Below are 17778 nucleotides of genomic sequence, written 5' to 3'. Positions count from 1 at the left end.
GATGCATCACAGCGCGTGGCCAGTGTTGTTTGTTACAGTGGCAGGAGAACAAGCTCTAGCAAAAATGTTTTACCCACCCAGCACGATGTGGGACAGAGCTCGGTCAGTGCAAGGGTTGTTCGGCAGTGTGGGACAGAGATACTTCGCAAGGCTCAACCACGGGGCTGGACAGACAGCCAACAGTGGGATGGCTCCAAGGCAGAGCAAGGGATTCTCTAGTACAGATCACTTCACGTCTGCACGTTCCTGGGTTCAGGATTGGCTGATTGTAAGACAGAGCACAGATTAAAAAAAAATATCAGCCTCTCCCTGTGCTCCCAGTAATGGTTTAGAGTGATATGAAAAACTTATCTCAGAGGTTTCTCATCTGTCACTGGGGAAAGCAATTGGGGCCAGGTGTTGGGCTGTGGATCACAGCTGGTTTGGGAGGGAGGGACAGCAGATCTGGTCTTCTTGCCAAGGGAGACAGTCCCCACTGCTGGTGGGATGAATCCGAGGAAAGCCTAAAACCAGCAGGCAAAGGAAGCAGGGTACAGCAGCAGCCAAAGAACATCTCAAGGACAATGGCAGCCACGTCTGGGGTTTGAGACAGACCTGCCCCAATCTATAGCTGAGCCTCTCAGGCATCGCAGCATGGCAAACAGCAGATAATCCAGAAAGACCTCTTAAATCTTCAGCCTGACACTGGTGCTGCAAATGTAACTGCTCCCAGCCAGAAGACAGGGCTGCACCTACCTTCCACACATTTCAAGCGAGCGGGCAGCCTGGCTTGTCCCGGGGCTGAGAAGAGCACATGGCAGCATTCCAACTTTTCTCAGGCAGCTGAAGCCCTGCAGCCCATCTCAACCTCTCCTCCAAAGGCTGCTCTCTCCTGGGACCACAAGCCCTCAGATGAGGGGCGAGGTGTGATGGACCCACCACACCCCTCCTGCAGGGGCAGTGAGGTCGGATGAGCACATGTGCCCCCATCCCAGCGGGCACACGACCAACTTTCGGCAGGGTAGGATGGAGGGGTGAGCGCAGTCAACACAAACACTCAATCATCCTTTCTTTCTTTCTTCTGCACCTCCTTTGTTAACTGCAGGAAACAGCTGAAAGACCTTGAGTTTCCCATTGTAACGTGTATGGGAACAGAGCTGCAGTGATCAGAACATACCCCCCGCTGCTCCCGGGGAAAAAGGGAGAGCAGAATCCTTTCTAAAAAGGGTTTACGATTAGAAGAGTGTTCTGTCACTCTGGCGCGCAGTAATCCACTGCGCCACCAAGTCCCTTCAGAGAGATGTCGAAAACTTAAATGACTGAAAGCAAAAGAGCCCCGGCTCAGGTTCTCAGGCAGCCAGACATCCTAATTATCTTTAGATCCACTCCCACATGGAGGGGAGAGAGCACACAAGAGTGAAAAAAAAAAAAAGGAAAAGAAAAGAAAAGAAAAAGAAAGAGAGGGGAAAAAAAAAAAAGACTGTCACATTGCTTTTTTCTTTTTTTAAAAGCTTGTCTCCCCTCACTGCTTTTCCAGCTGTGACACCTCTCACGGTAGTTAATTAGAATCATGTCACCACGTTAATGTGCTCTGACTGGACTCTGACAGACGTGCATCCTCCAACTGGCCGCCCAGCCGACCCTTCTTCCCCACCCCTCCTCAGGGATGCGGGGTTCGGTGTTCAAGGCAGGACTCCTCGCTGCCCTGTCGCCGCGCCCGCGGTCCAGCGGGTGCCCCAGAGCCGCTGTGCTGGTCCCTGCATCCTCCCTCCCTGGGTGCCGGGACACGCTGCCTGGCCGTGACACCCGGCACACAGCCGCTCCACCTGTTCTGGATCCGCCTGACCTTTACAAGCGCTAATTCAAAATGACACTGCTCATTTGATGACATTTCTGTTGATTTTTACTTAAGTCTCTTTTAATTATTTAACTTGGAGTCTTTCCCCTTCCGCCTTGGGCTGGGGCCGCTGTGTGCAGGGCAGCGGTCCCGAGGCACCCTGTGCCCCACTCTGCAGCACTGAGCCCCGGCTTTTGCTCTCAGCGTCCCTGGCCAAGGGATGGAGCGGTGCAAACAGCACTGCCCTTGGGCACGGCACCAGCTGCGTACCACCGCAAAGAGCCCAAGAATGGGGTTTTCCAAGGCTTTCCCCACCCGCTGGGAAGGATGGGGATGGAAAATGGTCAATAAAACAGAAGGGAGTTTCACAGAATATTGTCCCTGTCCCCTTGTTCCTCCTGCCCCATTGGATGCCCCAAGGGTGACTGGGGATCTCACAGATGCTGGGGAGCTGCAGGTGTTCCTGCACCCCTGTGAGAGCCAGGAAAACGAAACAGGGGAAAGGAAAGCAGGGAAGAATGAGAGGAGGCTGAAATAGAGAAAGCAAGCTCCCAGGACCACAAGCTGCCACGATCACATGCTCCCAGCACCTTGCAGGGCGAAGCAAAGCCTCATCCACCCCCGCCAAGCTCTGGGGGGAGAGAGCCGGCACTGACAGCCAAAGGCACCCATTACAGCGGGCGGCCCATCGTCTGCCACCGCACTTAGCAAGCGTGGCCCTCGCTGCCCTCTCCTTCAATGTCAGTGCAGAAAGCAGCCTGGCGCTGCTGAGACACGAGCAGGCAGAGCGGTGTGGGGAGAGGGATGGCTCTGTCGGGCAGCAGGCACCCCAGCAGGCGCTGGCCTGGCTCCCTGCAGCGGTGGCAGCTCGCGGTAGTTAATTAGAATCGTGTCACTAAGTAAATGCGCTCTGACTGGACTCTGACAGACGCTCACCTATGACACCGGGGGCCAGGAGACAATCCACATCAAACTACTGCAGTGTGACCCTTTTAACACAAAGAGTAAACTCACGGCACATCGAGTTGAAGCTCATTAAAACTGTCTACTCTGTGAGCATCCCATTAACCTCACTGTTAAAAACACGCAATTCCTCTTCTTCTTTCCGAGGCCTAATTAATGCTCTGGATCAAGAACAATATCACATTCTAACCTTCTGAGATTTCCAATCAGTAAATGAAAAGAGAGAGATGAAGCCAGGAAGGCACGGTAGCTTGCAGGGTCGCTCACCACATGGGTTCCTGACCTGCCCAGGCAGGTAAGGCTTTTCCATTTGGCATGGCACACATCCTCGGGGAGGGAGTATGGCACAGGGAAGATGGTGAAGATGGAAAACGTGGAAGCTCACAGCTCATAGGACTACACCAGCTGGTGTGAAACAGCCCAGTGAGGGCATCATGTCAAGACAGGTGCTGCTATGGGACTAAACCTCCTGGTTGCCTGGGATGGGTATGCAGGTTCACCAGCGACAGACAGCAGCCTGGTCACCGTTTTTCCCCAAAAGAGAAAAACAACCCCAAACCAGACACTCAAAACTAAATCTAAAGTCATAATAATCTGTGTGCTAAAGCCTAAACCTTAAAAGTCCAATTATATTCAGTTACATTAAAAAAGAACAGTGGCAAGGGGTAACATCATGTTTTAAAGACCGTCAATGCATTGTAGGTAGAAGCAGAGCTGACAAATGAGAAACAAACTTTCCCAGCAGTAGCTCCTTCTCAAGATTTGGGAACTTTTTACCATTTTTCAGTGTATTTTCAGTTCAACAACTGGCTCCTTCAGAGCTGAGAAACAACAAAGGACCAAAAAAAAAGAGGTGTCCCTTGCATCTTTTCCATAATAAGGGAAACAAACAAACCAACAAACTAAGGTGGCAGAGGAGGAGACGTGCTAATTGTAAAATCTTGAAAGCGTGGTTTCCAGAAACATTCCTTCAACTCACCAGTCGCTTCTTGCTTAGTTTCATGCACTAGGTGTTTTCAACAAAGAATCATATTGAGATTTACTTTTCCTTCTGTACTAAGTATAAGAGAAGGAAACAGGATTTTACTAATGAAATCAATTCAAGTTACTGCTGGGTGCTTCAGCATGGCTCTGCAGTTTTCATCCAAAAGCTTCACAACTCAAATAATAAATAATAATTTAACCATTACCTCCTTAATAATAAATAGTAACTCACCATTTTTCTAATGTAACAAATATCTAAAAACTAAAACCAAAGGCATATTACATTATATTGCATATCCAGAAGGACCCGGACAAGTTGGAGGAGTGGGTCTGTGTGAACCTCATGAGGTTCAACAAGGCCAAGTGTAACGTCTTACACCTGGGTCAGAGCAATCTATGGTTTCAATACAGGCTGGGGAACAACGTGCTTAAGAGAGCAGCCCTGCGGAGAAGGACTTGGGGTGCTATTGATGAGAAGCTCGACATGAGCCGGCAATGTGCGCTCACAGCCCAGAGGCCAACTGTGTCCTGAGCTGCATCAAAAGATGCGTGGCCAGTAGGGCGAGGGAGGGGATTCTGCCCCTCTGCTCCGCTCTCGTGAGACCCCAACTGGCGTCCTGTTCTGGAATCCCCAACATAAGGAGGATATGGAACTGTTGGAACAGGTCCAGAGGAGGCCACAAAGATGATCCGAGGGCTGGAGCACCTCTGCTGTGAGGCGAGGCTGAGGGCGTTGGGGTTGTTCAGCCCAGAGAAGAGAAGGCTCCAAGGAGACCTTAGAGCAGCTTCCAGTACTGAAAGGGCTACAGGAAAGCTGGGGAGGGACTTTTTACAGGGGTATGCAGTGACAGGATGAGGGGGAACGGCTTTAAATTGGAAGGGGGAAGATTTAGACTAGATGCTAGGATGAAATTCATCACACTGAGGGTGGTGAGGCACTGGCCCGGATTGCCCAGGGAAGTTGTGGCTGCCCCATCCCCAGAGGTGTTCAGGTTGGATGGGCCTTGGGCAGCCTGATCCAGTGGGATGTGTCCCTGCCCATGGCAGGGGGGTTGGAAGGGGATGGGCTTTAAGGTCCCTTCCAATGCAAACCATTCTATAATACCATGTTACTTCATTAATCAATCGAAAGAAAGGTAGGAACGCTAGGAGAGCTGATGAATAAAAGAATAACCAGATTTAACAACTGGGCAGTGGTAAGGAGAGCTGCTCTTGTCTGGATAGGTGCCACTCAGTAAAACTCCATATTTTTTTAGGGAAATGAGTTAAGAAAGAAGAAATGTAAAAATAGAAAAAAAAATCAATTACTGAATCCAGGTGCCCTGGTGGCTGATTTAAATCACAATTACAGCCTGGGATTTTAATCCTTCTGCTTTATAGGACGAGATAGGATGATAGGAGAGGAAATGGCCTCAGGTTGCACCAGGGGAGGTTCAGATTAGATATTAGGAAAAAATTCTTCACTGAAAGGGTTATCAGGCACTGAAATGGGCTGCCCAGGGAGGTGGTGGAGTCACCATCCCTGGAGGTGTTTAAAAGATGCGTAGATGAGGTGTTCAGGGATATTGTTTAGTAGTGGGCAGGTATGGTTCGACTCGGTCTCAAAGGTCTTTTCCAACCAAACTGTTCTGTGATTCTATGACAAAAGTCTCTGAAACTCATTAGAGAGACCCCAACACAAGAAAGCAGCCCTGGTGGTGCAGAGCCTGTGAACACTGGTCTTTGCTTGCCAAGACCGCATTACAAGATGCAACTCTTTCTCGGCAAGCAGTACCTCAAACACATGTATTAAGAACCGCAACTTGCACATGACTGTAAGAATAACTTCTTGGCAAGACTCAACTTTGTTTTGTTGAGGGCCATGAAAACACTAGACAAAAACGTTCCTCAAGCCCAAGATCCTACCATACTAGAGCTGACACCCATTTAATCTGTGTTTGAGGAGAGATGGAAGCTGCAGAAAGTCCTCTCTGGTCCTCAGAGCCACATTACCAACCCAAGAAAAGGCTGGAAAGAACAGGTTTCACTCCTCTTTTGCTCCTTTCCCATGGCCCAAGGATTTTCTTCATCCTTACTCTCTGGAGCGGGACTTTCCTACTTCTTTATTCTGCTTGCTACTTCTCATCAAGCTGAAATATTGATATTTCCTCCCTTACCTCACCTTTTCTCTCCCAGGAAAACAACTGCAGCAGACCCTTACCCATCCAATCCCAACACACTTCCCTGTATTTCTTAGAATCATGGAATGATTTGGGTTGGAAGTGACCTTGAAATTCATCCAGTTCCTATCTCCCCTGCCATGGGCAGGGACATCTCCTACTGGTCCAGGCTGCTCAAGACCAATCCAATATGGTCTTCAACACTTCCTGGGAGGAGAATCCAGCCTGAGCAAGATGACACAAAACACTTTACTGACTCCTCAACAGGACTTGCAGCTTGCTGGCTCATGAGTAGAAACCACACGAAAGCTGGAACATGAGCCCTGTTGAGCAGCTCACTTCTGTGTATGCAGCATATGTTCCAGAGGATGTGGTCCAAGACTCCACGCTCCACCACCAGCTCCTTCTGCCCACATGCACCAGGTGCTAAAGGTGAGGTTCCTGTCCAGAACACGACCTTGGCCCTGTAGGGTGTTGAGCTCCCTATACTCCCGGATTTCACACAAGAGGAAGGCGAGGAGATGAAGCGTGGAGTGGGATTGGTTCCAGAGCAAGCCAAGTGCAAGGATTTGGAGCAGATTTCTGCTGAACCAGTGAATCAGAGAGTGATTTAGAAACAAAGCAATACACAACCGATCAAGCAAGACAGCAAAATTCCTTGCAAATCATTTGCAGAAACAAGTGGCCATCCACTGCAATTTTTCTGTCAGATTTGAAGGGAAACATCCATGCTGCACATCCCCTCATAAACGAGCCTGCAACACCCCCCGGGCAGCTTCCATGCTGCCAGGAAAGGGGCTGTGTGGAGGCTCTCCTGCATGGCATGGTATTTGTGAAACCGCTGTGGCTGGCACACATGTTGCCTTGCTGCTCCCTCCTCAGCCCTCTCAGGTTAGCAGACTTGTGGACACCAGCGATCCACAAGGGTCATGAAAATCAGGGGCTGACCCTGGTCACACCCACCTTGGGCAGTTCTGGGGACTCCTCTCAGCAACCAGCTTCCCTTGAGCTTGTTGCACCCTAGGGCTGACACAAAAGAGAAGCGAAGCTCTATAACACATGGGATCATCCCCAGAACCAACGATAGCTCCAGTCTCACTGTGGGCAGCAAGAGGCAGGCAGGCAGTGTGTATGACTGTTCTCCACTCTCTCCAGCAGCAGTCCCCAAGAAGGGGTCATTCATTCTGCTGAGTGGGCAGGGCAGTGTCAGGAGCAAGGCTCCTCACAGCCAGGGAAGGAGGAGAAGAACAGCCCAGGGCAGGAAAAGGGATGGCTCCTCCCAAACTTGAAGGAAAAGCAGTTAAGAGCATGAAGAAGGGAATTGGTGAGGACTGCTCACGTCATGGGGTGGCTGTCAGCAACTGGGAGGACCGTGCCCAGTCCCAGTGGCCGAAACAGGAGGACTCAGCTGTGTGGGACCAACATTTGTTCCAGTACAAGGCAGCAAAGCGGGACTCGAGGAAGGCAGGCTGCCTCTGCAGTGAGCAGCTCCTCCTCAGCCCTTGGCCTCGGGACCTCTTGGGCTGTCACTACAGCCAAGACTTGATCCATGACTAGGACCTCAAAAACCATCAGGCTGGGAGATGAAGTGGCCAGAAGGCTGATGCGCTGACAAAATGCCATGTAGCAACCAATATCGCCTCAAGCGTTCTCCCAGGAGGGACGCTGGATTACTATTAATTGTTTTAAGCTGAAAGAGAGGATATATATCTGAAATACTAGGAAACAACTTTTTCCTGTGATGGTGGTGAGGCACTGGCCCAGGTTGCCCAGGGAAGCTGTGGCTGCCCCATCCCTGGAGGTGTTCGAGGCCAGGCTGGATGAGGCTTTGAGCAGCCTGATCCAGTGGGAGGTGTCCCTGCCCATGGCAGAGGGGTTGGAACTGGATGAGCTTTAAGGTCCCTTCCAACCCGAGCCATTCTATGATTACCAAAGCCAGCAGCCCTGACATCACAGGCAGCAGCTGTGCCTGGGACTCCCAAGCTGCCCAGGCAGAGAAGCCATTCAAAGAGCTATGCCTCCAGCTCACTCCCAGGGGCTCAGCCTGCAGGAAAGCCACCAGGCATGGGATGCCAGTGGCTGCTGTCTCTGCAGGCAGGGGGAGGATTGCAGATGCCCAGGACAGAGCTGCTCTAGATCCAGCCCAAATGGAACAGTCCGCAGCTGCAATACACATGCAGACTGCTGGTGGTGCCAGGGAGATGGAGATGGTCACAGAGCTGGCCTGGCAGCCTTCACAGCACCCATAAATACCCTTCCGAACGGTGTATGAAAGGCAGGTTTGCCTCTGGGATGGAGCACTGCAAGAAGGGAGCTGGGCTACTGGGCCTTGACCTGCTGCTTTTCTGCAGGCACTTCTCCCCTGTGCTGGGGAGAGCTGGAAGTGCTCCCACATGGAGGGAGTTTGGCAGAAATGAAGAAGCAAAATCTTCCTAAAAGACTGGAACAGTGAGGGACATGAACAGCATCTCTGCGAACTCCATCAGGCAGAGACTTTGGCGCAAGACAACAGCACTGATAAAAACATGGGCAGAAACCACTGGCAGACAGATGATACTCCAGAGCTTTGTCAGAGTAAGAGATGACAGCAACAGAGAGCTCTTGCCATAAATAAATTGAGGAAAGACAGGGCACAAACCAACCCCGCATCCCCAGGAGACCCTAGGAAAAGCCTAAGCCCCCAAAGCAGGACACGCACACACAACTCCTGCAGTCCCCGCTCCCTCCATGCGATCCTGCCAACGTGGCACACAAGCAAGGCAAATCTGCTCCCAGGCAAGGAAGCAAATTTTAATGCTACCTCTGTCAATAATGCAACCAGATCCATAGTTCAAAAGGAGCTTGCTAATTAAAAGCTGGTGAGCTTTAAATAATTCATCTCCTTAACTTGGATTGATCGGAGAGTTTAATGGTTAGAGTCTTGAAACAATATTAAACAGCCTCCTCAAGGCCCAGGTAGCAAGTGACTTTTCCAAGTAAATCTTACCTCCTTGCAAACTTTAAAGCTCACAAGTCACCATGGATGAAGGGCTTCGGAGGGAACCTGACCACTGGTCTCCAAGAAGTGATCTAGTGCCCCACAGAGAAACAAACCAGGCAAGAGCAATGCAGCCCTGAGTTACAGCCCTGCCTACAGCCCAGTAAATCTGAGCTCCTGCTCGCACCACAGCCTGCAGATACTCAGTCTCAGTGTCCTGGGCCAGGTCTCCTTCCTCACCCCCCTTTGAGCCCTGCCACAGAGGAGCTAGGGGAAACACAGAGCTGTGCCGCTGTGCACAGCAGTCTCAGTTTTTTACCTTGGAGCAGGTTGTGGGACTACAAAACTCATCACATGTGTGAGCAAACGGGACGATGATTCAGTTCTCCAGCCAGGGCCATGCATCTCTTTGCAGCCTGTTTGCAGCCAGCTCCTGAGGCTGCATCGCCTGGCAGAACCTCCATTCCAAGGACAGATGCAGCATCCAGAGCAGCTGGATGACTGGTCAGACAAGGAGAGCATCCTGCCCAGCCTGGGGATCCCTGACCTGTGCTCCAGGGACAGTGTGAGCCCTGGCACTACCCACATCCACCCCAGCCTGAGCACTGCCGGGGGGTCCAAGGAGGGGAGGAGTTCCCTAGCCAGAGGGACAGGCAGGTGTGTTTGGCACACTGGGATGTGCCAGGGACAGAGAGAGAGCGAGCTCACCCACGTGCCTATGCTGCCCTGACACATCTTTGTTCCTTCCACCAGTCAGAGACGCTGCAGCCCTTTGGCTGGCTCTCAGCGCCCCAGCCTGCACAAGGTGCCGGAGCTGAGGCACATCCCGCAGGCCCCGAGCAGCAGCCACAAGGACAGGATGGGCGCAGGGCAGCATCACTCACCTATCCCGCTGTGAGGCCTCCCTATGTGCTGTAGGTTCAGTCCTTTGTTCATGTCTAAGAGCCCGTTCTTTGGCCAACTCCCCATGGCAAAGCTGTATGCCTGGAAGAGAGAAGAGAGGGTAAGACAGGTGCACAGCCCATGTGCAGACATGTTTTGTACTTGTCCAGGCCTGGTTGCTCCCGGCGGTGGCGTGGGTTTGTGTTCACTGTGTTTACTGTGAACTCACGCACCACCTGTGCCTGCATAAAGCACCGTCGCCCTGGCCTGTCCCATCAGATACTCCTTGGAGAAGAGGTCTCCAGGGCCTCTGGAGGCTTCCTGTACAGGTGACAACACTGACGAGGTTTGCTGGGCACTGTGCCGGACTGGCACCACCCGAGGCCACCTTCGCTGTGCTGGAGCAAGAGAAGGCTGTGAGCTTGTCCCACATCCATGGGTTGCACCAAGATCATCCCCCCATTCCTGTGTCACGAAGGACTGGGTCAACAACAGGAGTTGGGGAGGGGCTGGAAGTGGGTGCCCATGCCCAGGCTGGTCTAGCCACCAACCCCTCTCCCCTCCAGCAAGCACAGCTCTCCCACCCTCCCCTCTCCTTTCCATCCCCATACACCACTCGCCTTGGGGTTCTCCATCACTGGGAGAAACCCCACTTGGAGTCAGCACAGCTCACCCCACTGCACAGAGCCACAGCCTGGCCAGAGGGAGGCTACTCCATCTTTTCCGTATCCCCTGGCAGGGTTTCCACCAGGAGTGAAGCAGCTGGGAGCCCAAGCAGCACAAAAAGCCACCGGACAACGCAAACATGAAAGCAGCCAGGCTTCCATGTCACACGCATGGCTGTAATTACAGCCTGACAGGCACGTATCTTCTTCATCTCAAGGAATTAAGCTCAGTGCTGCATTGTGAGCAGTAAGAAGGGCGCGTGGGCTTAGCGTCGCTCACGCCGGCGCTATCTCTGCTGTCGTGAGGGCCATTGTCCCCTGATGAGATCAGGTCAATCCAGCAGCCTCTATCTCCCTCCCGCAGCGGGGATCATCGCTAACCACGGCTGTGGAGAGGCATCTCCAACACCCTCTGCAGGCTGGGGACACTGGGGGAGATGCTCTCTGCAGCAAAACAGGGCTGAACTGGGTGGGCATAGCTGAGTGGTGCCCCCCACCCACCTGCGTGCCATGGGGACCTGCTGCCAGTTCTCTGTCCCCGCTACCTGTTGCTCTGCCCAGCGTGGCAGGGCCAGCCCCCACGCAGCCCCTGAGGAGCCACACGGCTTGGGGGAGTTAATTTACTACTGGCCTACGCAACCATTCATGCTGGTTTGTTACTCCTGCCTTAGCAAAACAGAGGGCTCCACAGATAATTAATAGACAGCATTGCTAATCCTGTTGGGAGATGATTAGCAATTAAAACTCCTAATTAAGTCTATGCATAATTCACTGAAATTACCCTTTGTGTACACAACAGGGAGGTTTCCTTTGCTTTCAACAAACATGCCCTCGTATCTTCATCATCGCAGCTGGGATGCCGGCAGGGGTCGGGGTGCAGGATGGGACCCTGCCACCCACCTGCTGGGTGGCCCTGAGTGGTGATGGCAGTGGCTCCGAATGTGGCTCCCTCTCCTGGGCTCCATCCCCAAAAGCAAGCCCAGGCACAGAGTAGGAAGGTCCCCACGCTCAGCACCAGCAGTTACAGGCCCAGGGTTGCCAGCAGTGGGGGGAATCTCTAGGGAAGGGGTGTCTTTGCACGCTCCAGGTTCAAGACATGGGACAGAAAGGAGAGCAGGGCTGTCCCTGCACCAGGTCATAGGAGGATCTGAGCTTCTGTATCACAGGCTGCCTTCCCAGGCCAGACACATCCCTCAGACCCTGGCTAGAAGCAATTGAGGTTGCACAGCCGGAGGTTGGCATCATCCTGGAAAAGGACAACTTTGGAAAGCTGACAGCCGGGTGCTAGTGTCAGCCCAAGCTTGCGTCTCCTGGCCCTGCAGCAGCAGCAGTGGGGAGCTGGTGGTGTGTGTCCCAGCCCCAGGATCAGCCCCATCCCCATCTTAGCATCTCATTTTGCTTTCTTAATCAAGGTCATTCCGTACAGCTGCAATACCTGAGCAAACTAGCTAAGCAGCCTGGGTGGAAGTTGGCCTGACCACTGAAGGTCAAGTGTGCACTTATGCATATTCAAAGCTGCCTGCAGGATCGATCAGGTTTTAATTGTTTTTCCTGGGGTTTTGGAAGGAAGTGCCAGGGGCATTGATCAGTCCCAGACGAAGCCGTGTGCACTTCGGGGCTGGCAGTGACCAGCGCTTTGCTGCAGGCAGAGGGAACGGCAGGCAGGGAGGCAGAGATGATGGCAGGCGAGGGCAGAGGCCAACCAGCCCTGGCCGGGAGGAGGAGCCATCCCTGGGCTGCATTGGAAAATAAAGTTTTTTAATTAAAATTGGCAATTCTGAGCCGCTTGCCAGCAGCAGCCACACAATCAAAAGCAAGGAGCTCTGCTGTTTAATATTTAAAGACAACGTTTAATCTTTAAACAGGAAAGTTCTTCTTCTGACTGTTAAAGCGCAGCAGAAAGTGCCGGAGGCTCCGTGACGCAGGGCTCCCCAGCCTTGGGGTGCCTGGGGCTGCTGGATCACCGCAGCCGCCGGGAAACCAGTGCCATCCACAGCCACTCTAACACTGGCTCCATCACTGCTCCACTCCACATGGTTCCCAGCAGCGGTGCAGCCCCCTGCGCTTCAGCATTTATCCCTACAGCAAACTGTGAGGAGGTCTGAGATGCCTCTGGTTTGCTTGAAAGCCAAAGGATTCAGAAAAAATGTGCTGTGAGGGTGGCTCTGCCCTGGCCCAGGTTGCCCAGAGAAGCTGTGGTTGCCCCATCCCTGGAGGCGTTCCAGGCCAGGCTGGACGAGGCTTTGAGCAGCCTGATCCAGTGGGATGTGTCCCTGAAACCCTTTTTGCCAGGAAATCACATTAATTCTTCCTCTCTTTGGTTCAAACCCATTGTTGCAAGGACTAGGTTGCTCCGTTCTAGGTCAGACACCAAAGAAGGGCCGGGACCCATAGCATTTTATTTTCATCTGCATTTTAATTGATATAAAACCAGGCAACTTTTAAAAAAGCTATTTTTAAATGGTTTTGGCCAAAATTCTGATTTAGAAACAAACTCAATTCCGCTGATCTGCTAAAAGCCGCCTAAATGATGTTTGCAGAGTAATTTTCAAGCAGCTTGAACACAATTATTTCCATTCGTGCCAGCACCTAGAAAGGTCTCCCTTTATTCCTGTTTTGGTTTGTAATTCTATGAAGGCTGCATTTACCTCCCTGCCAATGCAGCTCTGAAGTCAGATGATTATTAATTATATTTATTTACTTATACAATCCCATAGGCATACGCAGCAGTTCACAGACAAATACCGCCCCAGGTCCCTGATGTAGGGATCTCGAATCAAAGGTAAGCAGATACTCCTGTGATAAATGTGAGCTAACTGCACCAGGAGATGAGGAACATACTGTGTTTCCGTGCACGGAGCCAACACCATGGATAACCCACACCTTGTTAAAAGTGCTGTTATGGAAAGGTAGGTCCTTAGGGAACCCATACCTCACATAACTTGCAGGACATCCAAAAACCAGAAGTGGGGAGCTACTGGGGGTGAGAGATGCGGTACAGGAGCCTGGGGCAGGGAGATGCTGTGTGCGCAGAATCACAGCATCACAACTGGCTTTATAATAAAGCAAAGAGGGCCTTAGATCATGGAAATGGCCTCAAGTTGCACCACAGGAGGTCCAGATTAGATATCAGGAAAAATTTCTTCACTGAAAGGGTTTTCAGGCACTGGAACAGCTGCCCAGGGAGGTGGTTGAGTCCTGAACCTCCCTGGAGGTTATAAGAGACGGATAGATGAGGTGCTCAGGGATATGATTTAGTAGTGGACAGATACAGTTAGACTCAATGACCTCAAAGGTCTTTTCCAACCAAATAATTGTATGATTCTATGATCATTCTCCCACTGCACTTGGTCACAAAACTTCCCATGACCATAATGCATCTGTGTCAATTTGCTTAAAAGCCTGAAACAAGAGCTCCACGGACCACTTCTAGTAGCCCTGGGTATCAAAGACAGTCCTCTCAGCTGAGAGAGGAGTGCATGGAGGGCACACCAGCAAGGCTGGGCAGTGCCACGGTGCTGCTTTCAGGGAAGGTTTAGATTAGATATTAGAAAAAAATTCTTTGCCAAATGAGTGGTCAACATCGGAATGGGCTGCCCAAGGAAGTGGTGGAGTCTCCATCCTTGGAGGTGCACAAAAACATGTAGACATGACACTTTGAGACATGGTTTAGTAGGCACAGTGGTGTTGGGCTGACAATTGGACTAGATGAACTTAAGGGGTCTTTTCCAACCTTAATGATTCTATGATTCTACGAAAGAGCATGGGTAGAATTTGCCCAGCTCTTGCCAAAATGCTGCTCAGTTTGGCACCAAGTTTGCCCCAGCTGCCCTTCCCACAATCCCAGTGCAAACCAGCCCCATCCCCAGCAATGGGCAGGCAAGGCAGCAGAGCCAACGTAGCCAGGTCTGACGCCTCGCTCCCTGGAGCTTGTTTGGGCTACACACCATGGTTTATAAGCAGCACCGCTGCAGAGGAGTTGTTCCAGGGGGTCAGAAAATTCCCGGAACTGGAACTTGTCAAGCTGATGTATTGATCTAAGTGGACTGAATAATGATCCATCATTTATTTATGGGGAAGTGCCCGGCACACTTCACAAAAACCGGTGTTCGGCAGTCACATTAAGGCAAGATTTAACATCCTGCATCACGCAAACAGGGCACCTGCACAGAGGTCAGGATGCTCACTTCCTTGGGGAGCCCCACAAATCCTTCCCGCACATGCACAGAGGGATGGGGTTGGTCCTCACGGAGCTGCCGGAGCTCTGCTAGGACAAGGCGATGCTGCTGACAGAGCCATCCTTGTCCTTTCTGCACATTCCGATGCTGTGACCTGCCCGGCCAGCCCCCAGCCCCTCTGCCCTTCACTAAAACCGCCAGTGTTGCACCACTCTGGGCACTTCAGCTGAACGGCAGGAAGGAAGAGGAGTGTTCTGTGCTTTGTAAGAGTACAATCATGGCCACAAACCACAGAAACAAGAACTGCCAGGACCAGCACAGAGCCGCCTCCTTCCCTGCTCAGCTCAGCACCCCTATCGTTTTTCTTGTCCCATCAAGAGGTTTTAAATGTTTCACCCACTAATTGTAATTTTAATATTAATACAGACACTTTCAGTCAGGGAGAAAACATTTCCTTTTGGAAAAGTCCTTCCAGGAGCAAAGAGGCTCCGTGGTTTGAGAAGACGCTGGAGGGGGGGGAATTAAAAAAAAAGTAGTGACTTTTGCTGAAAGTTTCCATTGAGAATTTCAAAAAGAAGCCTGAGAAAAACAAGTTTTAAAACAGAAAGTGTGCCTTTTCCCTGCCCACAGTGTCAGCAAGTGGCGGGTGCCAGCTGTGCTCCTCCAGGATGAGGCCGGGCACAGCAGGCAGCCACTCGGAGCCGACCCCCCCCATGCCATTTTTGCAATGGAGAAAATGACTATGACAGCAATAGCATCTTCTTCCTCTTGTCATGTCACCTGTGCACCATGTCCAACCAAAATAAGCATCTCCCTCTAACACCCCTCATTCCACTGCTACCAGGATGAGGTGTCAAGGGTTTTTATTACTTTGTACGGTGGGAAATAAAAGAAGAGGTCATGTCTACAACTAAATGGGCATTTACACACAGCTTCAAATGTTTTCAGTGTCATGCAGTAACTGTAAGGTTTTGGGGCTGAGAGTGTCTTTGAGACCAACCCCACCAGGCACCCAGGACACCAGGGACTCCAGAGTGGTCCACTGACATCCCAGTTTAACTGCATGAATGCCACCAAAAGGATGGGATGTGGACATTTCTTGCTGGGATTTCTTGCCATGCAGACTTCCTGGCATGACAGAAGGCAAATCTAATAACAATCAGTGCTCAACTCCACCACCAAATCATTTAGTAGCAAGGCTCCTGGATCGGGGCTGAATGCAATTAAAGAAGAGGAAGGTAATGAACATACAGCTTGCCAAGCCCTGCTGACAATGACAGAGCTCCTCTGCTGCAGGGGAGACATGGAGGAAAGCTTGTCCGGCAGGACAGAGGCACGGAGCCCAGGACGGCTCAGCCCTGGCAGTGCTGGAGCCCGCTACCATCACTGGCTGTCAGGAGGCAGGAGCTAAACCCAGGTGGAACACGTCCCTTTTAAGCAGTTTAGTCAGAAATGCTGCTGCATTCACAGCTTTTCAAGTATTTTTAAATCACTTACAAAAGCAGGATTAAATGATCAGGAATTCCATTTAATAGGACAAATAAAGAAATAACAATCTACTCCATCAGCCCTGCGAGAGGCAGGTTTGATTTAAAGGAAAAAAAATAAAAAAATAAGTATAAAAGAGGGAGAGAAAAAAGGAAAGGGAGGTGGAAAAAAAAAGGATAATGTGTGTTTACTCAAGCAAAGAAAAAAATATTTAAGTGATGTAGGGGAGAAGATTGCAGTAACTAGTGAAGAATAACATCGTCTGCTTTGCTGTCAAATCACACAAGAATTTCAGTAATAGATTCTCATTCTGACACTCAATTCAATTCGAAGGTGATCCTGCTTTATCCCAACACATCAAATATTAAACACTCGTATTAGCCAGGGTGCCATCGCCTTTCCCGGCTTAGACGCGGCAGGAAGCTTTTCCCCCTACTTTCTCTCACTCGCTATAATATTCTCAATGTTATCTAAACATGCCTTCATACACTGGGGTCCCTTATCAACCCCATTTGGGGAGGGAAAGGGGGGTACTTAAAACGGTATTAGTTTGGGGGGCTTTTATGATTATTATTATTTCCAAAGCTTTTCAATTTTGTGTGGAAAAAGCTTAGAGAGAGAAAAAAAAAAAGGCAGAGGGAGGGGAGGCGGTGAGAGAGGGAGCGCGGGAGCGAGAGAAAGTATAAGAAAGGGAAAAGCAGCCAGCAGCTCTTGTTTGACTGATGCCTTTCAACAAGGGCAGTCTAGCTTGTCAAAGCCCAGGCTCGAGATGAATTGGCATATCTATTCAGCCTGCCTCTGGATGTCATGCAATACAGTTTCATATTCCCAGATAAGGCACGATAAGCAATTGCTGCCCTGACACCAACTCCATCCATCCCTGCCTTGCTGTCCGCGCGTGTTACAGATCTCTGCTGCGCCGCTAATAAGAGGCATTTCATTTTTACAAACGCAGCGGCAAGAGGGGCCTGAGAGACTGCAAGAGTGGCAAGAGAGACTGACCAGGTACCGCTTTAACACTGTTCACATTTAATTACCTTGTCTCGGTGCACCGAGCTCCCCAAATGCCTGTGAGTGACACTGGGTACATGAAAACAACTCCTGCCCAACATAGTACCTGCCAAAGCCTCAGATTAAACATCTGCACTAATAATTATGGGATCAGGGTGACAAAAGCAGAGGGCATTTGTCCTCTGCCAAATAAAACTGCAGTGCTACTGAGCAGGAGGTGGTTTGGCTGGGTTTTGGACATGGGAGGACGCAGGAGATGTGAGTGGTGCCCTTTCCCAGGGAATGTGCCTCTCAGGAACGCAAACCCCACAAGAGCTGTGGAGGGAAGGAGAGGGGTCAACACATCGAACATGGGTCTGGCTCCACTTACGTGGAAGGTGGTGCTGCCCTTGAAAATTCCTGCCACTGCCAGCAGCGTGCAGTGCGAGGATGAGACCTCGGGCACCATCCTCCCACGTTGCTGAAAAGGAGCAGGGACCCCGCCTGGTGCTCTGCCCTCTTCACACAATGGCACTTGAAGGTTTTTCAGAGAACAGTAACACACAGCCAGCTTCTCCCATGTCCTGGACAAGCCAGAGCCCTCGGCACATGAACCACCTTGCCAGCCCTACTTGGCCTTGCTGAGCCACCTTTGGCAGCCCAGCTAGTATCCACT

At 51.1% G+C, this 17778-nt stretch overlaps 1 protein-coding gene across 2 annotated transcripts in view; it reads right to left on the bottom strand.

The window, feature by feature from the left end:
- The window catches only part of ERI3 (ERI1 exoribonuclease family member 3), a 140781-nt gene that overhangs the window by 32116 nt on the left and 90887 nt on the right, over window positions 1-17778 (bottom strand). For both annotated transcript variants that reach the window (XM_054072408.1, XM_054072409.1), the window contains exon 7: window positions 9784-9883. In XM_054072408.1, coding sequence (XP_053928383.1) covers window positions 9784-9883 — 100 coding nt within the window. The remainder of the gene's footprint in view (window positions 1-9783; window positions 9884-17778) is intronic.

Source organism: Cuculus canorus, chromosome 8 (assembly GCF_017976375.1).
Source record: "Cuculus canorus isolate bCucCan1 chromosome 8, bCucCan1.pri, whole genome shotgun sequence".
Classification (NCBI taxonomy): domain Eukaryota; kingdom Metazoa; phylum Chordata; class Aves; order Cuculiformes; family Cuculidae; genus Cuculus; species Cuculus canorus.
This window is presented reverse-complemented; position numbering and strand designations above follow the sequence as displayed.